The sequence below is a fragment of the Serinus canaria genome, chromosome 23 (assembly GCF_022539315.1).
Source record: "Serinus canaria isolate serCan28SL12 chromosome 23, serCan2020, whole genome shotgun sequence".
NCBI lineage: Eukaryota > Metazoa > Chordata > Aves > Passeriformes > Fringillidae > Serinus > Serinus canaria.
In genome coordinates this window covers 5,840,696-5,853,725 of record NC_066336.1, presented here as the reverse complement: position 1 = coordinate 5,853,725, position 13,030 = coordinate 5,840,696, and the positions used below count along the sequence as shown (strand labels likewise).

Genomic DNA, 13,030 nt, shown 5'->3' with positions numbered 1-13,030 from the left:
TTGTTACTTACACGAGAGGTGGAACCTGCACACAGCTTCACTCAGGCAGGCTTTGGGGTATCAGCAAACTGCTCACACTACACTGTAAAAATAACCTTCAAACCATTCCCAGGCTAGCAGCAATCACATGAGGAGTCTGCCACAGATTAAATATTATTATATTAAACCTGGATTCCAGCTTCATCACACCTTAAAATAAGCAGCTCCACATATTTTTAAACATTCAGGTTATTTTTTAAATAACTTTGGTATGAATATACTTTATTCCCAGTTTGACTACACAGTTCTTCACAATCACAGGCCAAGTGCTCAGTGAGCAGCACTTACAAGGCTGTTAAATCTGCATTTTGTGGTTTTCACCTGGAGGTAAGAAGAAACACTTCAAAACCCAGCAACAGCTGGTACTGCCACACGTGTGTGTGCATCAGGAGCAAAAGTCCAGACATTTTCAGTTAGTTTGATCGTGGGGACGGAAACCAGGAGGAATGAGAGATGGAAACAGCCTTGGGAATCAGCTTGTCCATCCCCCTGCCTATGGCAAACTGAGAACGAGCAATACTCCACAGCTGCTCTGGACACTCCCTTTAGCATCAGCCAAACTGTCCCCCTGAACCATCTTGGCTGGGGTCAGAGGTTGGTTTTGGCTATTGTATTCCTGACAAATAGCCAAAACCACCCTCATTCCCTGGAACTCCCTCAGAGGGTTTGGCGTGTGGTAGCCATCGCCTGTTTAGCCAAGTTCCTTCCTGAGAAGGTTCATTCCCAAGCAATCCTTTTTTCCTGCCTGCTCAGAGCCTTTCCCAAGGTCAGTGTGGTCCAGCACCTTCTGCACCTGGGTTTTCCCCAATACACTGCTCAGGAGAGATCTCAGAACCTGCTGAAGCTTTGGAGCAGCTTTTTTTTCAATACAGCAAGGCTGGGAACCCTTCCTTTATCTCTCTGGAAAGCAGGAGGGGATACATCCCACCCAGCAGCCAGGTGGGGAAAAGACCAGACGCTCTGAGTGAGCAGGCAGTGGGGACTGCCCCTGGCACCAGAACAATCCCCTCCCTGCAGAAAGCAGGGCTCAGTTGATGGGACAGCAGAGGACATCTCTACAGGAGATCCCAACTGCAAAGCCATGGAAGAACCTGAGCCCAGGCTGATTTAACAGGACTGGACTGGTCTGGCTGGGCCAGCTCAGGAGCAACCAGAGAACTGCAGGAGGCTCATCCCAGTTAACTTCTTGTCACTGGAACACCTGGCCTGCCAAGGACCCAGCAGCAGAGACCCAGCAGGGTGCAGGGATCTGTCACCAGGGCAGGGAGGTGACACAGGACGGCACCACCTTCCTCAGCAGCATCACAGGCCAGGAGAGTTCACAGCAGCCATCCCTGCTCGGGCAGGGCCAGCAGGACAGGAGCTCCTGGAGCAGCCCCGGCTGCCAGGGGGGGCAGGACCCGCTGGGCCAGTCCCTGTGGCAGCAGCTCTGCAGGCTGTGTTCCCCAGAGCCAGCACCTGTGTCACGCTGACACCGGACACAGTCTCTCCAAGAAGTCTGCTCTCTTGTGCTCCAGGGCCTGCAGGAAGCCCTGGATCCTCTCCTCCCTCAGGGCTGTGCACCTCTGCAGCAGCGTGCGCCGGCGCCGCGAGTCTCCGTGGGACACACAGCCCTCCTGCTGCAGCTTCTTGGTCACGTAAGCCTGGTCCCTCTCCAGCTGCTGTCTCCTCCTCTCCTCCAGGTAGGAATCTCTGGCCTTCTGGAGTGAAAAGCAGGAGTGTTAGCACCTTAGCAGGCCTCTCAGCTCACCTGTGGGACAGGGGGACAAACGGCCTCTGCCTGGCCGTGGATCTGCAGGTTCACTCTGGGTCTGCCTCTTCCACCTTGAGGCAGCCTGCTCAAAAATACAGGGAAATCCTTCTGGGCCTTGCCTTCGAGACACAGCTCTGCTCAGAGCATTAACTCCTAGTTAGAACCGATAAAAGTCAGGACAGATTGTGGGAAAACCCTCAGATATTGGAATCAGAGAGGAACAGCTACGGGAGAACTCCTGAACCCCAGACATGCACACTCTTATCTATCTCACCAGTGTTATCACAGCATTTTTATCCTATTCCCCTGGCTGCTGAAAGGTTTTAGGGGATTCCAAACCATGACTTACAGGGCAATTCTTTGAGATGATCCAGTATTGAGCTAATCAGCTTTAAAACAAAAGCAGGAATAAGCTCAGCATTCCCAAATTTCTGTGATTCCCAAATTTGTGTGCTGGCTTGAGACTCAGCAGGAGAAAGGCAAAGGCAGGAGCCATCCTTGTCTACCCTTCAAGTATTTGAAATGTTTTGCTGTAGAACATCACTTTTAGATTTCTCCTTACTGCACACATCCTGGCCCCTGCAGCTTCCAACAGCAAGAAACACATCAGCAGGCAGGAATATTGAGGTTCTATTTTTAAAAACTGTAAAACTGGTCACTGTGACATAAACTGACACACACACACTTGGGTGCTGGTCTTTCAAACAAGCAAGAAGAATAATTACTGTAATGAGAGCCTGACTCACTCATCCCCACACTCCTCCTGAGCACAAGGCAGCTATAGCTCTGGAAATTAGCTTTTGTTGTGCTGGCAGTGGGAGCAGAAATATCCCCAGCAAACCCACTGAATGGAGGCACTCCAGGGCAGGATCATCATCAGCCTGCTGAGCAGGAGACCTCAATCCCTCACAGTGCAGTTCTGTTTATTGCCTAGAGAAGACAGCTCACCACTGCAGGGGCAGGCTGGCCAGCCAAGCCCTGCACTCCTTCCCAAGATCTACCAGCCACCAAAAGCAGGGTCCAGCTGATGCTGGGACTCCATGGAGAGCAACAACCAGCTGGGAAATAAAATGGCAGCCACTGAAAGTGATGCTATGTGAGCTGATGGAAGGAGGATGTCTTTTATCCAATGCCTCCAAATCAAGGGGGTGTTTCTGTACTTTGTCACCCCTTCCATCCGGCTGCCCATCCACATCCCAAAAGCAGCAGCCCATTCCCAAAGCAGACACGGCTGCTGTAAAACATCCTGGCTTCTCAGCAAGTCCTCCCCAGCCTCACTGACAGCAACCCTCCCACCAAGAGAATTTGCTTTGTGACCTCTTTTGGATTTCAAGATCACCTATTTTTAATTTAAAAAGACCCAGCTCCTAAATATCAGTTCCTCTGAGGGAGAAGTCCTCCCTTTGCACAACTGTGAGGGTTCCCTGGAAAAAAGGGCAGCCTCAGCCACTGCAAAGTGGCTCTTCCAGGGAGAAAACTGACCAGAGGACAAATGTGGACAATGAGAAACCTTGATAATAGCATGGCATGAACACATCCAGCCACCAACCAGAACTAAGAAAAGATGAGAATAGCTGGGAACAGAAGCTGCATTTGTTGCCTGTCAGAAACCAGCACCAGGAGCAAAGTCAGAACAGTGACCTTACTGTTCCACACAGAGGCCAAGCTGATGGCAATGACAAACACTACTGCCTTTTTTGCTTCTCTCTCCATGCAGAAGGTGAACTGCCATTAGTTGTACTAATACAATGAATTGATGGTAGGAAAAGGGCAGACTTGGGCCAGAAATAGGAACAAAAGAGGTTAAGGACATGGAGAGTTTGGATGCTGCCAGACTGGCTGCACTTGATTAAATTCAGCCATAACCTCAACTGGCTATAATCTCTTTGACAACTCTCAGGGGTGAGCAAGGTCCCTGAAGGTAGAAAAGGGCAATGTAATGCCTGTTTTTAAAGAGGACCCAAATAATTAAGGAACAGACACACTGAGCAGCAAGATGTGGTGAGGATGAAGAGCTGCCAACTGAGGTCCTTTGGGCAGTCCCTGCTGCCTCTGTGCCACCAGCTGCTGCCCCCCACATTTCTCCATCAAGAGTTCCAGCTCCCACACTTGTTTTGCTTAAAAATAGCCAAACTACTATCTCACTACTGAATTGGCCAGCTGCATCAGAACCAGGTCAGGGAGAGCTCCCAGCAACAGATCTAAAAGGAGAGGAACAATGTCAGTGAGCAATAGGAACAATCCCTTCAGCAGGTACATCTGGACCCACCAGAAAGAGAACACTTGTCCACAGACTCACAGCTCAGGCTGCCTCAGAAAGGAAACTCTACACCCACTTGTAGCAACCCTAAAAACAACAGAGGAGTTAGAGGAAGAGCATGTGAGTGCTCCCTGCTTGTTGAGTGCAGATTTCACCCTGTGGCCCCCCAGCAGTGCTCCCTGGGTGTGTGAGCCCTGGGACAGATGCTCCAGCTGCTGGAATGAGCAGTGAGTAGCAGAGACAGTGCTGACTTTGGAGATTTTGGGTCTTGCTCAAAGTAGAGGAGCCTGGCCACACACCAAGACGTTGTAACACGCCACAGGGGTACAGGAGGAGCAACACATGAGCTGCTACTGAAACAAGACCTTAACTACCAACCACTGCTCCCCCTTTGCAGCCTCTCACCTGAACTCCAGCTGCTGTGCAGGTAACCCATGGGGCTGGGCTTTCCACTTCCCCAAGGCTCCCTTACCTGTAAAGCACTGTAGTTCATCTGGAACTGAAGGATAGCTTCACACAAGTTCCAAAAGGAATATTCTGGCCACAAGACTGACTGAAACACCAGGCATGAATGGGATGTCTGCAGAAAGCAAGAACACCAACTATTTAATCACTGAGCAACAGAAAAACTCATTAAGATGCACCTTTCCCTACAAAGGTTTTACCTAGGCCGTGTTACCAGAATCTACTTCAAGTGAGGTAAAAACCAGCCAGGAGAGTCTGAAATTGCACAATGTAGAGTCCTTCCAATTTGTTTTGAATGCTGGGACACCAGTCATCCACTCCTGCATCAGAAGAATTCTTTCTAATGGTGTGTTGGTCTTCAGAGAGGTATTTTTAATAGCTTAAGCATCACAGACTTATAAAAACCCTAAAATAGCAACACTGGAGTACCAAAGGCTAAGGGAATAACAGTTGAACTGAGGATCAGGACATGACATTTAAGCCATTCTTCAAATGACATCTCATGATATTCCTTACTGCCCACTCATGGCATTTGAACTGCTTAATGAAGCCAAGAGTTGTGGTGCACTGAAGATATCCTTGAGCTGGATGATGAAAGATTTCAAGTCAAAACCTATTTTTGCCACCAAGTTCCTCACAGTCTGAGGTGAATGTGTTCCTATGATGACTGCTAAAACAAGCCAACACTTAACAGGACTCCACTACCACCGAGGAGCAAACAAAGTGTTATTTCGTAGCATCAACACCACCCAGGGTATAGGTGTGCCCAAAAACAGGGGGAGGAGAGGGAATGCCTTGGTAGGTAAGCACAGCTCAGGGCAGACAACTTCTGAGAACTTGCCAATTAGATAATTTGGAATGGGAATAATTTGATGTGGTTGCCTAAAGGCAATTGGGTTTGGCTCCAAACTGTACATATAAAATAACATGTGAGCTTCAGCTGAAGCAGCTCCACTCAAATGTTCTCTACAAACAAGAAATTATTTAAAGGTGAGGAGAGGAGCCAAGGGATGAGAATTCATGATTTTTGGCAAACACAGATCTGCCAGAAACAGATTGCTCAGAGGTGCCCCAGCGCTCAGTCCATCCTGGAAGTTTCCTGACCCCAGAAGGAGATTCAGAGCCCTCACATCTGCTTGCACCTGGAGTCAGGGGAACACCAGCAGCCCCTGAGGCAAAGATAGACTATCCCAAGGAGAGAACAGAGACTTTACCTGCCAGAGCAAGAAGTCACTGAGGCGAACTTCTCCAGAGGTTCTGATCAGCAGGTCAGGGTCGGGGGAGTTGTTGGTGTACAGACACTTATCCAGCAGCGACTCAGACACGTCACTGAAAGAGACACAGCCTATCACACACCCTTCCTGACCCCGTGGATGTGCCACAAACCAGAATTAAGGGGTTTTCTGTAAACTCAGGGCTGCAAATTAAAACTGGGTGGTGGAGCTGAACCACAGTGAGCCATCGACTTACTTCTTTTAGACACTGCTGTCTGCTCCACTGGCTATTCCAAATGCTATTTCAGCCCCCAGAGCATCCCACTCCATGCTCTTTGAAACATAACACAGTGGTGGAAGCAGACTGAGAGGGCTTCCATCTGCAGCAGGGAGCAGAGTGGAACTATTCCTTCTCCTTCAGGGTGGAGGAACAGTGCAGTATTCATGATTCATCTGTTGTTTGACCTCGTAGCTAAGACTGTCAGCCAGGCAGCCAATTGTTGTGGCATAAAATCTGCCTTCACATTTAAACTAACTTAAGACACAGACCTAATTTCTCTTCTGCCTTGGTTGTGTATCTATCACCATGGTAACTGAAATAATAAAAGCCAAACATTGCATAGTAACTTTAAGTCATTTGTTCCAGTCACACTGGTTTAATGAGATCTATTTAAAAGCCACTTGGCTTCTGAGAGATTTCTCATGGAGCGTGAGTGGTAAGACAGGCAGGATTCATCCAAAAGCCTCACACAGAAAGCCAAGAGTTACCTGGGCTCCAGCAGTCCTTGCTCCACCCCCCAGGCCATCTCCCTGACAGCATTGCTGATCTCATGTCTCGATGTGTAAGCAAAGCAGACGTTCAGAAAGCACCTGCACAGAGGAAAAGCTGTGAGAGGCTCGTCCTGGCAAGGCCCAGAAGATGACAGTGATGTGTGCTTGTAGGACCAAGAAGAAAAAAGAGGTGTAGCCTGTCTGACAAGTCCCAGCCCTCAGGAAGAGGAGGAAGACGTGAGCTATCAGCTCCTTGAATGGGTGTCACTCACTTGTTGTAGTTCCTGGTTGCCAGCACAGCCTGGGCAATCAGCTCCTGGATATCCACGGGCAGGAGGGGCAGATCCCCGAGGACACGGATGCACACCCCGTGCTTCTTCAGGTTCTCCCTGCACCCAACCACAGTGGGGACCACAGAAAACACATCAGTCTCTACTGCACCAGTGCCTACATCCACCCACAGCTTCAGCAAAGCTGGGAACTGGAGAAAGGCAAAATCATGAAATGGTTTTTAGGTGTGCCAAGCTGGCTGAGATTTGATCATCCCAAACCATTCCATAAAGGCACAGAGATCATTCCTCACACCAGTTCCTGAGGTACAGACATAACCAAAGGACCAGGACATGATCACACACAAGGCATCTCTACCTGTGGAGGCTTAGAATACAACCATAGGCTCTGGGCACCTCTAACTAACCAAAAATTAAGACAGAGCTTTGATATTTCATGAAAACAACATCTGTCACTCTTTGTTTCTGATTGTGCTGTGTTTATCTGAAAGCTGTCCTTGTCCCCATGGTTTGGATGGCACAGCTGTCCCAAATCTGTGCATGCACAGAGCTGTACATCTCCCCCAGGCAGGCACAACCCCTCCAGTCTCTGACTGCAGGTGGGGAAGGCTCTCCTCATTCACCCATTCTCACAACTTGGAACATCCCTGCCATCCATCGTGTCCTGCCCCAGTTCCACCCATGGGGGGCTCTTACTGCTCCTCCAGGAGGCGGCTGAACTTCTGTCTGGCCAGGTCCATGAGCCCATCCACCTCCTCCTTGGAGCGTTTGAAGTTCTCAATGCTGAAGGCATAAACTGTCACCTCCCGAATGCCCAGGTTCAGGCACCACCGCAGCGTCTGCAACAAGACAAAATGGAACAGTCAGGCCAGCAGGACACAGCTGCTCCATGTGAAACCTTCCCACCAGGCCAGGACTGGATCAAAAGAAACGACTCTCAAAAATATGGAACCCCTAGATGTGAATTGCAGATTCATAGTAATGAACAGGAGAAAAATGTCACTACCTGAGGATGAGAATCCATCACAGGGGACTCATCCAGCCAGGAAAAGCCCCATAAATTATATCATACTGCTCTTTTCAAAACGTTTTCAGAGAAAGTCAACCTGTTTCACAGAAATAAAAGCCTTGGGGTCTGTAATTCTAATTGAGTGTAAACTGCTGAATAGAATGACTGCAAGATACCACAGAGAGGGAGGAGCCGAAGTTGCGAATCCTGATGATGAACAGCAGCTCTGAGCACAGGAAGAGGGAAGAGAAGGAACACAGGACACCAGTCCAGCATCAAACCCAGCTCAAACTCCCAGCACACAACGGCAGAAGACATCCTCCCCACCTGTGCCAGCTTGTCAAAGCCTTGGGAATGTCCCTGCTGCCTCTCCACGTGACACTTCTGGGCGTAGCGACGATTGCCGTCCATGATGAAGGCGACGTGCTTGGGCATTGGACCTGCCTGCAGACAGGGAGAAGCACAGGAGAGCAGCACGTGAGCAGGGCTGTCCCCACTGTGAGCTCAGCCCTGTCCCCAGCAGCCCTGCAGTGCTGTCTCCCTGCAGCTGGAACGAGCAGGGAGGTGCTCCTTTCCTCCTTGCCAAGGCCAGTTTGGGGTCTCCAGAGAAACAGCTCCGTGCTGACCACTGTCTGAGCTGAAAGGCAGCTCTGCCCTCCCCACTTCCCTCAGGACAGAGCTGCAGAGCTCAGTGCTGCCACAGCTGCAGCCAGGGAGGGGGCACGCAGGGGTTTATGCTGCACTTTTTATTTCAGAGCTCAAGGGCCTTTTCACAGACACAGTTATCTTCAGAGAACACAAGAAACGGCCGTAAGGCTTCTCCCCACAAAGAGGAGTGTTCCTTTCCACTGACCTCACTAGGGCAGCACCACCAGTCTCAATCCCGAGCAAGGAATTTTCCTGGAACTGGTGAGTTTTTGTTCCAGTACTCAGTTTCATTCCTTCAGCTCCCAGCGTGAGGATGTCTCTTCTCTCCCTCCTTCCCATGCCCTGCCTTCCTCAGCCAGGGCACAGATCCTTATGGGCAAGCACTGCCTGCACTCCTGCTCATTTGCAAGGCTAAGCCCAAGCAATCTCCCACCCTGGGATGGAGTTTAGGGATGCACATCCAGTGCCAGCACTAAAAGCAGCCTTGCCAACAATGCTCCCTTTCCAGAGCACTGCAGCCACAGAGACAGTTCCACCCTGAAGAACCTGCCAGCTCTTCACCACAAAATGCACCCAAATCCATCCCTTACCTTAATGATGTTGGCACAGAACCTCTCTATGATGGTCAGCTCGCCCTCTCTGATCCACGACATTTTTTTATTGAGAGCTCCTTTCCTTTACCAAAGGGAAGATGAAAATAAAGGGATTAAACGTGATTGTCTGAGCCCAAAGCAAACAAACCATCTGGGGAAAATCAGCTCTGACTTGCTGCTCTGGAGCCTTTTCCACTGTCTGTGCGAGTCCTTCGATAAGCAGGCAGTGGGGAAACTCAGAAACAGGCTCTGGAATTTTCCAGCTGTGTCATCAGAGTGGATTCTGCACCAGCTGGTGCTAGGAAAACCATCCCTGAGTGCTGCAGCCTGCAGGACTGGTTCGTACAGACCCAGCCCAGCACAAAGAGCCCGGACCCAACGGCCTGGACTTCATCCCACCATGCAGGGGCAGCAGCAGATCGAGTTACACTCGTCAGCTCATTCTCCGTGCGGGCTTTCGCGGCCTCCTCCCGCAGGAGGGGATCCCTACCCACAGCCACAAACATGAGGGCAGGGAACCGCTGAACCTCGGGCTGCTCCTCCAGCTCCTAACGCAGGGCTCGGGCAGAGCTCACCCAGCGCCACCGCTGCCTGCTAAGGCCCGGCTAACAGCGGCCGAGCCTTCCGGCGCGGTGTGACCCCGCGCTCCTTCAGAGAGGGCCGTGCCCGCTCCCCGGGCCGGCCGGCAGCCGCAGCCCCCGGGACCTCGCCCCGCCGCCGGCAGCGAGCGGAGCCGGCCGAGACCGGGGCGCACACCCAGACCCTGCGGGCGTCTCCGCTCCCGGGAGCCCCCCGGGCCCTCCCGGGCGGGAAGCGCCCTCCCGGGTGGGGACGGGGCGTCCCTCAGGCCTCCGCCGGCTCCGTGAGGGGAGGGACACAACCGCCGGAGGGAGAGACACGGCGGAAGGAGACACAGCCCGCCCGCCACGCCCCCGCCGTGCCCGGTCAGCCCCGGCTCTCCCCGGCTCTCTCCGCTCCCTCCCGGTCCCGGTACCTGCCCCGGCGGTGCCGCCTCAGCCTCCGCCGGACGGTGACGTGCCCTTCCGCCTACGTCACACGGGGGAGCGCGCGCCGGACGGGGCGTGGCGGTGGCGGGGCCGCGCGCGCGCGCGCGCAGGGGGGGGGGGGGGCGCCCTGAGGGGAGGGGAAGATGGCGGCGGGGGAGCTGTGAGGGGAGGGGAGGTGGGGAGGGACAGGACACGGGGAATGGCTTCAGAGGGACAGAGGGCAGCGTGGATTGGCAGGAAATTCTCCCTTTGTGAGCGTCGGGGTGCCCAGAGCAGCTGTGGCTGCCCCTCCATCCCAGGCCAGGCTGGACATGGGGGCTTGGAGCAGCCTGGGATAGGGAAGATGTCCCTGCCACGGCAGGGGTGGGGTTATTGGGTGGGCTTTAATGTCCCTTCCACCCAAAGCGGTCTGTGTTTCCGTGGCAGGGCTGGGGCACTTTTGGGGGGCTGCAGGGGAGGTGGGGAGTGGTCCCAGCACATCCCCCTGCTCTGGTACCGCCATTTGGAATGTGGGCTCCTCAACCCCAGGGGAGAAAAACACAATTAACCACACACAGAACATCACCAGCAGCCATTGCCCATGGTCTTTATTAATTTTTTTTTTTTCCAGTAAAGAAAAAAACCCCACATTTTACATAGTTGGTACAAAATCAAAAATAAAACGAGCAGAAGGGGGGGAAACCTGCAGCAGCAGGAGCTGAGGATGTCGCTGCAGGGACTCCGGCAGGAAATGTCTTTGGGAAGTGTGAGTAACTGCCCAGGGGTCACCCTGAGCCCCCCACATCCCCTCCCTCCCGCCCCCTAAAACTTCGCGGGTTTGACGCCAACGCTTTGGTTGCTAGCAGTAAACATGGATTACATTCTTCCGTCTCCTCGTGGACATTTTTGGGACTCAAGGCTTTCGCCCCAGGGCAGACACCCCCTTGTGAGGGACGTCTTTGTTTTATTTCTCATACATTCAAACACTCCCGTGTCACAGCAGGACCCTGAGCGTGCCCCATCCTCCCTGCCTGTCCCCTCATGCATAGTGCCCGTGGGCAGGGCGGGCCATGATGCAGCAATTTAGTTAATTATTGTCAGCAGAAGGGAAGAGCCACAATGGCCAACACCAGGAGATGAGAATCAATCCCATCTCCTCCAGCGTGGCTTCCCAGCACAGATAAAAATCCCTGTTTTCTTAGATCCCAGCACCCCGGGGGAAAGCTGAGTGATTCCCTATTCGCTTTGCCCAGGGCAGGGATGGTTACAGAGCTCCCACCTGGCAGCTCTGTGAGGGAGAGCACATCCATCTCCCTGCTCCATAACCTAGTAGATGCTTTGGATATTTTATATTTTTTTTCCTTTTTTCTTTTTTTTTTTTTTCCTCTTATTTTTTGTAAACAATAACCAAAGAGAATACTGAGAGAGAGTGGAAAGGTTTACAGAGGTATTTACACACACTAGACATCTGACAGAGAAATCACCAAACCATTAAAGTGGGAGCAGGGTGGGGGAGGTCCTACAAAATTCTTGAGGATAGACAGAAATGAGGGGGCAGATGGAGGGATTGAGGGGGCAGACACAGGGTTTGGGGGCAGATACAGGGATGAGGGGGGCAGATACAGGAATTGGGGGAGCAGACACAGGGTTTAGGGGAAGATACAGGAATTGGGAGGGCAGATATAGGGATGAGAGAGGCAGACACAGGATTTGGGGGCAGATACAAGGATTGAGAGGGCAGACACAGGGATTGGGGGCAGATACAAGGATTGAGGGGGCAGACACAGGGATTGGGGGGGCAGACAAAGGGATTGGGGGAGCAGACACAGGGATTGAGGGGGCAGACACAGGATTTGGGGGCAGATACAGGGATTGAGGGGGCAGACACAGGATTTGGGGGCAGATACAGGGATTGAGGGGGCAGACACAGGATTTGGGGGAAGATACAGGGATTGAGGGGGCAGATACAGGGATTGAGGGGGCAGACACAGGATTTGGGGGCAGATACAGGGATTGAGGGGGCAGACACAGGATTTGGGGGCAGATACAGGGATTGAGGGGGCAGCAGTTTCTCTGGCACAGCCGAGGTGCCGGGGGGAGGCCAAGAGCCACCCCCAAGGCTCTATTGCATTTACCCCGTCAGACTAAAGCTGTTTTCCTGAAGCAGTTTTGTACAGATCCCGTTGCTAGTCCAAAAATAGTAAGTCCTTCCCCCCCTGTCCCAAGAAGAGACCACCACCTCACCCTAAACTACTGGAGCAGGGCAGGGAGCAGCTGGGGGCTGCTCTCCATCCCCCTCAATGCCCACGTGCTGGGGGTCTCTGGGCAGCAGTGAGTCCCCCCAGAGTCCCCCATCCCTGGGGATGGAGTGGGTGCTCCTGTCTGATCCAGCCCTGCCCCACAGCTAAACCTACTGCTACTAAAAAACAGCAGAAAACGTGCCCACGGTGAGTCAGCATTTGGGGGAAGCCAGGAAGGAGAAAAGGATTTTCTCCTCTGTCCCGGGAGGCCATGGACAGCCAGCCCTGAGCTGGAGGGTGAGGAAGGGCAAGGACTGAGGGTAACCCTGTCTCCCAACACTCCCTGGTCACTGTCTGCTCTTCCTCTGTCCCCCTGCATGGGGCTGGGACCCCCATCCTGACCCACCAGCCTGCTGGGAGCCTGTGTGACATCCCAGCCCGTGGGCAGCAGGAGGACTCAGGCACGGGGTGCACTGGAGGGTTCCATCAGCTGGAGAGTCAGCAGGAGAGAGAAACAGAGCACAGGCCCCAGAAGCCACCAGGCTGGGAGGAATTCAGGAGCTGGGAGCTGACAGGGGCTCTAGCACCTGCTCCCTGCCCGTGGCACTGCCTGGCTTCTCCATCCCCACACACGGATCCACAGACCCAAACGCCTCCATCAGTGAAGGGGAAGGGAAAGAGACCACTACAATACAGTTACAAAGAAAACAAATCCCAAACACACCAAAAAACACATTTGAAAAGCTCGACAACACATCAGCC

At 52.6% G+C, this 13,030-nt stretch overlaps 1 protein-coding gene across 1 annotated transcript; it reads right to left on the bottom strand.

Annotated features, from left to right (window-relative positions):
* Positions 1–228: 228 nt before the first annotated feature.
* On the bottom strand, positions 229–10,135 carry DHDDS (dehydrodolichyl diphosphate synthase subunit). Its single transcript, XM_030231118.2, has 9 exons — positions 10,037–10,135; positions 9,040–9,124; positions 8,129–8,245; positions 7,489–7,631; positions 6,775–6,891; positions 6,500–6,601; positions 5,732–5,846; positions 4,525–4,632; positions 229–1,739 (listed from the first exon to the last, which is right to left on the bottom strand). The coding sequence occupies exons 2-9, from the start codon at positions 9,100–9,102 to the stop codon at positions 1,503–1,505; spliced, it is 1,002 nt and encodes a 333-aa protein (XP_030086978.1). The 5' UTR covers positions 9,103–9,124; positions 10,037–10,135; the 3' UTR covers positions 229–1,502.
* Positions 10,136–13,030: the final 2,895 nt, after the last annotated feature.

Bases quoted from the DNA above. Each gene is read 5' to 3' on its own strand.
- DHDDS (XM_030231118.2), bottom strand. From the start codon at position 9,102: ATGTCGTGGATCAGAGAGGGCGAGCTGACCATCATAGAGAGGTTCTGT. The intron at 4,633-5,731 runs GTAAAGTCTCTG...TGCTTTCTGCAG, and splicing joins GTGACTTCTTGCTCTGGCAG to ACATCCCATTCATGCCTGGT. The intron at 1,740-4,524 runs GTAAGGGAGCCT...TTTTCACTCCAG, and splicing joins TGAACTACAGTGCTTTACAG to AAGGCCAGAGATTCCTACCT.